Source organism: Ovis aries, chromosome X (genome assembly GCF_016772045.2).
Source record: "Ovis aries strain OAR_USU_Benz2616 breed Rambouillet chromosome X, ARS-UI_Ramb_v3.0, whole genome shotgun sequence".
Taxonomy (NCBI): Eukaryota; Metazoa; Chordata; class Mammalia; order Artiodactyla; family Bovidae; genus Ovis; species Ovis aries.
The window spans coordinates 2794554-2806197 of record NC_056080.1 but is presented as its reverse complement, the minus strand read 5'-3'; the positions used below and the strand labels follow the sequence as shown (position 1 = coordinate 2806197).

The following is an 11644-nucleotide window of genomic DNA, read 5'->3' as shown; positions in this document are numbered from 1 at the left end:
CAAGTGAAGGACCCAGCCTGGTTCAGTGCACGGAGTGAGATGCGGGCTCAGGAGTGTTTGTCGGGGGCTTGAACAGGGCGGGAACCAGCGTGGTTCAGTGCAGGGAGAGATATGTCGGCTCAGGAGTGTTGGTCGGGGGCTTGAACAAGACCTAGTCTGGTTCAGTGTGGGGACTGAGATGCGGGCTCAGGAGTGTTTGTCGGGGGCTTGAACAAGGGCGGGACCCAGCCTGGGTCAGTGCAGGGAGCAAGATGTGGGCTCAGGAGTGTTTGTCAGGGGCTTGAACAGGGCAGAAAACAGCGTGGTTCGGTGCAGGGAGAGAGATGTGGGTTCAAGGGTGTTTCTCGGGGGCCTGACTCATACAAACCGGTGGCTGCGTCCTTGGCAATCTGTAAACAGACATCTGGTGTGGTGAGCTGGGAGGACGCAGGCTGAGAGACCTTTAGTGGCTGGGCCGTGCAGGATTTGCGGGATTAGATTCACTTTCGGGGGGAAATGCCAACCACTTCAGGAGTCCTTTCCTCTCTGCTTGCCCTCCCTTGTGTCAGCCTGTTCTCAAGTCCTCCCCTTCTGTCTGCAGCCTCAACTCTGGAAAGAGACATTTCAACCCGGCCCTCTGGCCAGGGGGTCCTCCTTCCATTTAGGATCAAGGTAGATTCCTTTGCACAACTCTGTACCGTCTGGGGTTTCAAAGCACCTACTTCTCTTTCTACTGACTTTGAACCATTCAGTCCACAGAAACCTACAAGAGACGGAAGATTCTCCCCAGGCTCGCTTTTCCCCTGGAGGGACAGCCCCATGTCTCTGCTCCCCTGATCGGTCCAGTTTCTCAAGCGTCATCTCCCCTCGTGGTGTCAAGCCCTTCCCCTTCATCTTCTCCAGTCTGTCGCTGGCCCCCAGAATGCCTCTTCCTCTCCAAGCACAGGTACCCAGACTGCGTGTCCACCTGTCTGTCCAGACGGTCCTTGGTCTCCCGGCTGTATTTCGAGGCGGGCTTTCGCTTGCTTGTTATTCCTTTGGCTGTGTTGGGCCTTAGCTGCAGCACACAGCGTCTTCACTGGATCACGTGCGATCTTTTTGTCTCTGCGGTGCACAGACTCTCTGGTTGTGGTGCACGGGCTTGCTTGCCCCATGGCATGTGGGGTCTTAGTTCCCCAAACAGGGATGGAACCCATGTCCCCTGAACTGCAAGGTATAGATTCTTAACCACAAGACCCCTCCCCAAACAGGGATGGAACCCATGTGCCCTGAACTGCAAGGTAGCTTCTTACCCACTGGCCCACCAGGGAAGTCCTGAGACTTTCAGCATCATGACGCTGCAATCACTTCCTTCTGACCAGTCTTCACCGGGCACCTTCTCATCTGTTAGGACCCAGATTCTCCTGAAGCTCGGCATTCCCTAAGCCAGGCTTTGGCTTACCTCGACACACTGTCACGGGACCCCTGGACCACTGGAAACTGAATACAAACCACACAGTGATCTGAACTCCTCCTCTTCTACTTTGTCCATTCCGTTGGTTCCTCTCACCGACAACACTTGCTGCCGTGCAGCTGAGTGATATTTCCTTATTTACTCAACATGTATTTATTTGGCTGCACTGGGTGTTAGCTGCAGCAGGCAAGGTCTTTGTTGTGGCATCCAGCAGCGAATGTTCTTTAGTTGTGGCATCCGGGCTCTAGTTCCCAGATCAGGGATCGAACCCGGGCCCCCCTGCACTGGGAACATGGAGTCTCAGCCTCTAGACCGCCAGGGACGTCCCAGTGATGTACATTTAAAAACACATGCATTTAACATCAGAAAACGGACTGAGTTTATCAATTCATCTTGCAGACTTAGATCCCTGGTTGAGATCTCTAGCTGTTTCTTGTCCAAACGACGGAACTTGCTCCATATACGGGAAGCTCCTTTTAATGTGCGCTGATTAGAGGAACGTGTCTGGGTGTTGGTTAAAAGGTACCAATAACACTGGAATCTCAGACCTCATCACAGAGCCAGCTCCCACCAAGCCCTCCTCTCTGGCTGGCTCCTGGGGTTTCTTCCTTTTGACTATTATGAATGGCGCTGCAAGCGGACATCTGCGTGCCAGTTTCTGTGTGGACAAACTGATTCATCTCTCTTGAGTACTTACCCAAGAGTGGAAATGCTGGGTAATGCATGGTCGATATCTGTTTTGCTTTTTAACACATTTCTTGACCGGGGGATTCTGGCAGAAACTAACACCTGTGGCTGGCAACTTGTTAGGTGAACACTGAGACACATCAGTCAGGCAACAAAAGACGCATTCATGTCTCTGCTCAGTAAGTTAAGAAACTGGCCAAGTTAACTTCCACTGCCTCCTTACATATTGCTTCTATATTGAGGCCGTCTCATTGACCCTACAGGCCCCAATTTAAAGGAGGTGCCCACCACTGTTCCCCCTAAGATACTGTTCTTCGCTTCGCAGCATGTACAGCAATTTGCAACTGTACATTCCTATGGGTCCTTAACTGTCTCTCTCATATGAAATTCCACATTGCACGGGGGTCAGATCACGTCCGTCTGGTCTAACACTGCTGGGAAACAAAACCCGTCAGCTGCTGTGAGTTATCTAGCCCGCAAACGTCTGGGATATACTTGAGCTACTGCTTCCAAGGGGTTCTGGGCAGAGAAAGGAAGGTGTGTGTCCGCAGCTAACAGGAGGGTGGGCAGCCCGTGAATCCACAGGGACTCTCATCAGACCCGAGCGGCTGGTCTCTGACACCTTCCACAGCACTCGGGGGACCCTGCAGCCAACAGGCTGAAGGCTGAGTTCCCTTCAACCCCAAACCCGGGAGCCAAGTTCTTGCTGGGTGGTGCAGGGGTGGGGACGGTGGTGGGGAGTGGTCGTCAAGACAGTCATATGGACAGACTGCGGTTTGCAGAGGAGGAATCGAGGTACCAAAATGAGAGAAGCCGAACAGCAGTGAGACATGTACACCACCCACGGGTGTGAGCTAGCCAGCTAGTGGGAAGACGCAGGATAGCACAGGGACCTCGGCTCGGGGCCCTGTGATGAGCTGGAGGGGTGGGATGGGGGCTGAGAGCGACGCTTAAGAGCGAGGGGATATACGTATAGGGAGACATGTAGCTGATTCACTTGGCTGCAAGGCAGAAACCAACACAGCATTGTAAAGCTATTAGCCTCCAATTAAAAATAAATTTACAAAATAAAGACAAAAAAAAGGTACCGTTAGAAAAAGAGATGGATGAAAAAACCTCAGATCCCAGTCATCGAGACCAAGGTTAAAAACCTGCCCCAAGAGTAACCAGGAGACGCAAGTTTGATCCTTGGCTCGCGAAGATCTCCCTGGAAGAGGAAATGGCAACCCATGCCCAGTATTCTTGCCTGGGAAATCTCACGGAGAGGAGCCTGGAGGGCTACAGCGACTGTACCGTGTTTGGGGGAGGGTAACCACCAGCGGATGCTCTTCTCAAGGGACCGCGAGCCTAGCGATAGATGACCTGTAGGAACCCCGCAGGGATGCTGAAAACACAGGCGCATCGTGGTTGCGTCAGATCCGGCCTTGGACGGGCCAACAGCTCGCCTCACCAACACGACTGCGTGTTAGGAAGGGGATCGGCAGAGAACAAACAGCTCATCACCCGGGGGCCTGGTGTTTCCCAACAGCGAGCGCTGCAGACTGATATTTCACAGCTTCCCGGAGGTTCGCTCGATAATGCTGAAGACCGCAGTCACGAGGCAGCCAATGAAGGCAAGAGAGAAGAGCTGGCATTCGAGAGGCTTCGTATTTTCTCCATTAGTGGGCATCTCTCAAACCTGTATACGGAAAATAGTCTCCTTAAATAAAAATGGATTCAGGCACTTCCCTGGCGGTCCAGCGGTTAAGACTCTGCCTTGCAAGGCAGGAGGTGCAGGTTTGATTTCTGGCTGGGGAGCTAGGATCCCACAAGCTTCCTGGTCAAAAACCCAGAGCATAAAACAGAAACAATATTGTGACAAATTTCAATAGACGTAAAAAAATGGTTCAGATCAAAAATAATTTTTTTTAAAAAAAGGATGGCAAGAGTGTGTTCTGTGGGCTGCCTTCAACAGCGTGGGCCCACGGGGAAATAAATGCAGGGCTGGCTGCATCCAGGTGAGACCTGTACGAGTCAGTTCTGCATCCGGACAATGCTCTTGCGATGCCAAACATCCCTGATAGTTTAATTACCAACAATGTCTATGTATTTCCCTGTGGATCACGATTAACAATGTGGGGAATGATGACGTTCTCTGGAGTGTTGCCCTGCGTGTTAACCTTTAACAGTCAGCCCCAGCACTGGCCTCACAAGATGCAAAACCTAATTGTACCTCACTTCGTCTCCTCAAGACGTTAAGACGTTAAGACTCAGAGAAGGATAACAAGGGGCAGTTTGGGGCTTCCCGGATGGCTCAGCAGTAAGGAATCCGCCTGCCTATGCAGAAGACCCGGGTTCGATCCCTGGGTTGGGAAGATCTCTTGGAGAAGGGAATGGCAACCCACTCCAGTATTCTTGCCTGGAGAATTCTATGCATAGAGGAGCTGGGCAGTCTACAGTCCATGGAGTCACAAAGACTTAGACACAACCGAGCAACTAACACTTCAGAATTCAGTATCCAGTGAAGACGTCCTTCGGAAGTGGAGAAATAGACACGGTTCAGAGAGATTTTATATCATGGGACTCATATGTAAACATTAAGGGGCATTAGTCATTGACTAGAATTTCTAGAATGGCGATAAAAACGTACTGAAGGAGGAATCCTTTTGTTTTTGACTTTTAAAGGGAATAGTGAGTACATCACCAACTAAGAGTATTGACTCGGCTTACAGAGAAATAGGTGTTCTTTACAATAAATACGTGTCCTTATCTGACTGAGACTCTGAATGTGGAATGCAAGCCAATTCTTCCGCAAAGCGGATTTTGTAAACAAGTCATTTTAAATGCTTCTGCATAATATATGAACTCACCACCTCTTTGACAAGGTTCTCAATGAGTAAATGTATTTAATAGCATGTTTCCCCTGGTCTCATGCTTAATAAGAGATGCAAAGACGCGCCGTTTACAGAAACATGGGTGGGCCCAGAGATGATCGTACTAAGTGAAGGAAGTCAGAGAAAGACAAATACCGTATGGTATCATTTATACGTGCAGTGTAAAACAAACGGCAGAAACGACCTTATTCACAAAGCACAAACATTTGGGAAGAATGTGATCACTTACAAATCAAGTAAGTGACCATTTCACTGAGAACCTTTATCTGCAGAGTGCAAAGAAAGCTTGGTTCACTGACCGTATGTACATGCCTACTGTATATAAAATAGATAACAAGGACGTACTTGTACAGCACAGCAAACTCCACTCAATATTCTGGAATAACCGATAATAGGAAACAATCAGAAAAAGAATAAATACATGTATGTCAGCAAATCAGTTTGCTGAGCACCTGAAGCTACAGAACAGTGTGAAACAAGTATGTTTCAATAAAAATGTTAAAGTATACATATGCAAAGACCATCTTACAGTATTAATACTGTTTGTGGCTTAAAAAAACAAAGAGTCAACCAGTCACATTTATGTTTTATAGAAGATAATTTTAAGTCTTTATTGAGTTTGTTACAATATCGTTTCTGTTCTGTTTCGGATTTTTGGCCATAAGGCATGTGGGATCTTAAGCGCCCCAACCAGGGATCGAACTGACACCCCCAAGCACTGGATGGTGAAGAGCACCACCAGGGAAGTCCTTGGGATATGACATTTTTAAAAAAAGAGAATGATAAAATCATACTCACAAATAAAACAGAAACAAGAGTCAAAACTTTTATTCAATGAAATTAACTGGTGAGGGAAACAGTAACATGTTACAAGCAATTTCAGGGAGAATTCAAAGAGACACGTATACAGGGCCATCAAGAAATACTGAGATCAATTAGCTGAAACGGTGCAAAACTGGTCAAAGGCCAGAAATAATCACGAACAATCATCACCGTCACACACATTTCTTTCATTTTTCTAAGACCTTACACAGTTGAAAATCAGCTTAAGACAATCAGTAACAGAACACCCCGTGATTATATCATTCTCATTTTTCCATGATGTTCCCAATGCAAAAGGCTGAGGAAGTCTGTTGTTATCCAGTCGCTAAGTCATGTCCGACTCCTTACAACCCCATGGACTGCAGCGTGCCAGGCTTCTGGAAGAAATCTATTAGAAGGCGTTAATCACCAGCACGTAATGTCCGATAAACTGATCCCCAAATGGGTTCTTGGTGATACCAAGACTGCATTTTCCAGTCCAATTCTATCTCCACCAAAGAGCGTATTAGAAAAATAAATGATCTTAAAGGAAACAATTTCTCTGAGGTAGAAAATGTTCTCGAACGTGCATACGCACCTCGACGTAAGACGTAGGCTACAACGATGTCCACGCCGACAGCAAACAATGGATGATCGCGGTCACGGGCTCTGACCACAGGTCCTGATGTGAATTTCCCACTCAGATTACAAACAGAATGACCACCTCACTTGTAACAGTTGTTACTGCCCTTGAAGACAAAAATGCACTTAAGACTGATACAGTACTTGATGTCTATAAATAGAAATAAATATGTACCTACATATATATACATATAAGCACATACATATATGCATACATATTTTACAGTTGCCAGCCAGGGTTGAGAACACCAAAGAAGATAAAGGACGTGAAGCCAAATTATTCAGATTAAATACGATTATTCGAGTGAGAATCTTCCATCTTGTGTTCTGGGCTGGGTCTGCCTTCTGCATGTCAAGTGAGAGTTTGCAGCCGGTGGAGAGCGCCGGCCCGGCCCTCCACGGGCTGAGAAGGCTTGGAGTTGAAGGCCGGTTCCGGGGGAGGTCTGGGCGCGGGGCTTCCCTCCAGCTCCTCAGGGCATCCCCCAGCCCTTTCCCAGCAGAGACAGCCGGGGCAGGGGCGGGTGGGCACCGTCTCAGTCGTAGGGAGGCAGGCCGAACAGCTCGGGCTGGAAATCCTGCAGGGAGCCCAGCACGAGGGTGGCCTTGGAGGTCAGGTCTGGGTTCAGCTTTCCATCGGGGACCATGACCACCTGCATCCCGGCGGCGAGGGCCGCCTCCACCCCATTGGGTGCGTCCTCGAAGACCAGGCACTGCGGGGCAAGGGAGGCAAAAAAAAAAAAGAGGGTTGAGTCGTCCCAACCTGTGCACAGACCACAACAGATAGGAAACTTTAACCTATGGGGGTGATGTTTGGAGCTCGGCACCCTTAGCGGGCACCCCAGGACACACTTTCAGGACACTGAGGAGCTCAGCAGCCCACACTTTCAGGACAATGAGGAGCCTGGCACCTGGAGCGGGCACCCCAGGACACACTTCCAAAAGTCTTAGGCAGTGGCTGGTCAGGAACACTCCTCTCATAGCATGTGTGTGTAACTGGGTGGGTGTGAGGGAGAGGCAGCCCACCCACTACAGTGCCAGGCAGACAGCGGGCACCTGAGCGGCGCCTGCTATGTCTGGGGCGGTGGCCGAAGGGCCCTGTTCAGGACTCGGAGCCACACAGGGGAGCACAGAGGCCAGCCAGCACTCTCCTGCCACTGTCCCCGGTGAGGGACCCGCACCGACCGAGGCTCAGAGGTGAGCTGAAGGTCACAGCGGCAGGAGGGCCACAGCGTTAAGGGATGGTGTCCGGGTCTCCAGAATGCAGTGTGGAGCATTCTGGAGCCCTCACCAAGCTGAGGGCTCAAATATATCTGGATTTCATCTCCAGGAGAACGGATGAGCTTAATTAAACTGTAGCTGGAGGGGTTTAATTTAGAAGGGATGACATTTGCAACGAACGACTGGGGAGGTGAAGCGAAGCGTTTCAGGGGCTCAGCACCCGGAGGTGGCGACCCTGCTCCTCCAGAGATGCTCAGACTTGGCGGGCGGCCCTGTGGGATGGCCCACGTCCACAAGCTTCACCCAGCTGCTCGTCTGAACCACCAGGGAGTCAGGAGGTCCCTGAAAGACGAGCATCGACAGAACTAAGACGGTCCACTTGCTAGCGATGAAGAATCTTGCTAAGGAAACAGAATCTCTGTGTGATGGTGGTGGATGGAAGGGACAGTGGATGGGATCAGGGAAATCCTTCAGAGGCAACGTGGAGCCTGATGGACGACACAGCCCCTGTTGAGGCGAAGGGGAGTCCAGGCTTTCTGACGAGGAGGGCACTGGGGTCACCATTACGGCGGAGGGAAGGAGAGCCTGCTTCCTGACAGCCTGGGTTTGAGGGCACTGGGGAGAGCAAGGCAGACAAGACGGGCCTGCCTGTGTCCTGGGGGAGCAGGACTGGGCTGGGTGTGAGCAGGGGGGCTGGGTGTGAGGTGAGGTGGCTGAGTATGAGAGATGGGCTGGGTGTGAGAGGAGAGGGCTGGGTGTGACTAGAGATGGCTGGGCATGCACAGAGGTGTGTGAGTGCGAGCAGAGGTGGGTGAATGTCAGAGGCAAGGGCTGGGTGTGACCACAGATGTCAGGGTGTGAGCACAGCTGTGTGAGTGTCAGAGAAGAGGTCTTGGTGTGAGAGGCAAAGGCTGGGTGTGTTTAGAGATAGCTGGGTGTGAGCACAGGTGTTTGAGTGTCAGAGGCGAGGGCTGGGTTTGAGTAGAGGTGTGTGAGCATCAGAGGAGGTGGGCTGGGTGTGAGAGGTGAGGGCTGGGTGTGCTCAGAGATGGCTACGTGTGAGCAGAGGTGTGTGAGCATCAGAGGAGGCAGGCTAGGTGTGATCAGAGGTGCCTGGGTGTGAACAGAGGTGTGTGAGTGTGAGCAGAGGTGGGTGAATGTCAGAGGCAAAGGCTGGGTGTGATCAGAGATGTCTGGGTGTGAGCACAGGTGTGAGAGTGTCACAGGCGAGGGCTGGGTGTGATCAGAGATGGCTGGGTATGAGCAGAGGTGTGTGAGCGTCAGAGAAGGTGGGCTGGGTGTGATCAGAGGTGCCTGGTTATGAGCAGAGGTGTGTGAGCATCACAGGAGATGGGCTGGGTGTGAAAGGTGAGGGCTGGGTGTGATCAGATATGGCTGCATGTGAGCAGAGATGTGTCAGAGGAGGTGGGCTGGGTGTGAGCAGAGGTGCCTGGGTATGAGCAGAGGCGTATGAGCGTCAGAGGCGAGGACTGTGTGTGATCAGAGATGGCTAGGTGTGAGCAGAGGTGTGTGAGTGTCAGAGGAGGTGGGCTGGATGTGAGAGGCAAGAGCTGGGTGTGAGCAGAGGTGGCTCCCTCGGCCTTTTGCGGGGTACTGGTAAACCACAGCACTGGCCCAAGGCCCCACTGGTCTCCCGTGTTGAGAGCTGGCCTGCGCCGTCAGCCTTGACGATTAGGTGGCTAATGTGTCTGAATACATCCAGTGCTAAAGCCTCTCACCCAGTGGACTTGGAGACGGGGTCCCTGGAAGGCCTTTCAGGTGACTGAGTCCCAAGGGGGCCTCATCAGAGAGAGTGGGGATCCCTCGAAGAAGACAGGGAAGTCGTTCTGTCCGCCCCGCCCTCCTCGCCCCAGAGGACCGCCCCCGTGAGGACACAGGAGCGAGCAGGACGCCCTGACGAGCGCCCCCTGTGCTGGACCCCGGCCCCAGGACCAGGGGGCACACGTGTCTGCTGCTGCAGCCCCCACAGCCCCCCAGTCTGTGCTCCTGCCCTCCGGCCGCCGAGCACACTGACCACACGCCCCCCGGGGCGACCTTCTCAGCAGAAGAAGCGCCTGGGGACGTCCTGCGCCTGCGGTCTGCGCAAAGGAAGCAAGCGCTTCCCGGGTGACGCAGCTCCAGCGGAGCCGACCACGCTTCCTCCCGACCACGCTTCCTCCCACCTGCCTTGGCCGCGCTTCCCCAGCAGGCTTTATCACAGGACGGACCCGCTGAGCGGATTTTCCCTCTCTGCCCGCAGACGCCGTGTACAGACAGCCTGGCGGTTACCACGGGAACTGATACACACGCAAGGAAACGTATGTTCGTTCGTGCACGCTCAGGTAGGTCCGATTCTTTGCAACCCCATGGGCTGCAGCCCGCCAGGCTCCTCTGTCCATGGGATTCTCCAGGGAAGAAAACTGGCGCGGGTTGCCATGCCCTCCTCCTCCAGGGGCACTGGCAGGCAGGTTCTTTACCACTGAGCCACCTGGCAAGCCCTCACAGCACACTGAGCCACCGAACAGCAACAGTGACGAACTCAGTAGGAGCTGAACCGGTGTTGTTGCTGTGGTTCAGTGGCCAAGGTGTGTCTGACTGTCCTCAGCCCCATGGACGGCAGCACCCAGGCCTCTCTGTCTACCACCATCTCCTGGAGTTTGTCCAAGTCTGCATCCATTCAGTCTGTCTAACCTAGTGTACAACTGATCCAGTGTTCCTCAGGCGTTCTGCTCACTGGCACATGCTAAGAAGTCTTTGCATTCAGCTGTGTTTTTTTAACCCTATAGGGTGCCTCCCACCCCTTCCCTGCCCATTATACACTAGTCCCAGGTGGCTCAGCTGGTAAAGAATCCGCCTGCAATGTGGGAGACCCGGGTTCAACCCCTGGGTCAGGAAGATCCCCTGGAGAATGGAAAGGCTACCCACTCCAGTATTCTGGCCTGGAGAACTCCATGGGGCCACAGAGTCGGACACGACTGAGCGACGTTCACTCTCACTCATACGAGCAGCAGCTAAGAGGGAATTCTGCAGGAACCCGCGAGGAAGAAAGCAGCCGGGTGAAAGGGTATACACTTGATGGGGTCCTGTGGGGAGCCAGGCAGACTGAACTGGAAACAAGACCACAGCTGTGCTTCACACACATTCCACAGGCAAAACCAGGGGTGCAAGAAGAGGTTCTTAGTGCTGGAACTTGAGTGAGATTGCTCCCTTGAGTGCATGCTAGGTCGCTTCGGTCGCGTCCCATTCTCTGCGCCCCCGTGGACTGTAGCCCACCAGGTCCTCTGTCCATGGAATTCTCCAGGCAAGAATACTGGAGTGGGTTGCCATGCCCTCCTCCAGGGGAATCTTCCCATCCTGGGAATCGAACCTGCGTCTCCTGCATTGGCAGGCAGGTCCTTCACCACTAGGCCCACCTGGAAATCCCGACTGCTCCCAGACTAGCAGAGTCGTGTGTGTCTAATACATGTATATGCAGGCACGGCTGTTTAGTTAATTTATCAGAAATCCAAGATACAAGCCGCCTTGTAAAGGCCTGAAGTCCTGTCAGATTTTCATTCTGTGATGGCAGCTTAAGATGGCTGGGTTACATGGACACGCTGTCCTGATGGCCTCATGAGAACTCCCGTCCTCTGAACCGGCCGACACGGGGAGATTTCACAGCCACGTGTAGAGAACCGAGAAAGCCGCTTGGCAGGCATGCTGGCGCAACCACACCACAGGAGCCAGGCATAGAGGAGCTCCTCAGGTGATGCTTCCAGTCGGCTTCCGGCACATGACTGCACCAACTTACATCTTGTTTGATGTATGTGTCTGTGCATATGAATCCACAGAACCAGAAGCAACTCACGCCGAACACAGCCCAACAGAAACGTCACAGACAGACACAGCGAAGGGCTCCGGTCAGGTGGATGCTCCCCGTGATGGCAAAGGGAGATGGGGCAGGGGTGTAGGAAGAGGTTCTCAGTGCTGGAACTTCAGTGAGATTGCTCAA

General features: G+C 52.4%; 1 protein-coding gene across 4 annotated transcripts in view; it reads right to left on the bottom strand.

The window, feature by feature from the left end:
- Positions 1-5804: 5804 nt before the first annotated feature.
- The window catches only part of PUDP (pseudouridine-5'-phosphatase), a 57215-nt gene continuing 51375 nt past the window's right edge, over positions 5805-11644 (bottom strand). For 2 of the 4 annotated variants that reach the window (XM_060407559.1, XM_060407556.1), the window contains exon 4: positions 5805-7145. In XM_060407559.1, coding sequence (XP_060263542.1) covers positions 6969-7145 — 177 coding nt within the window. In that variant the 3' untranslated portion in view covers positions 5805-6968. The remainder of the gene's footprint in view (positions 7146-11644) is intronic. The other 2 variants (XR_009598766.1, XR_009598767.1) reach the window with 2 other exon arrangements.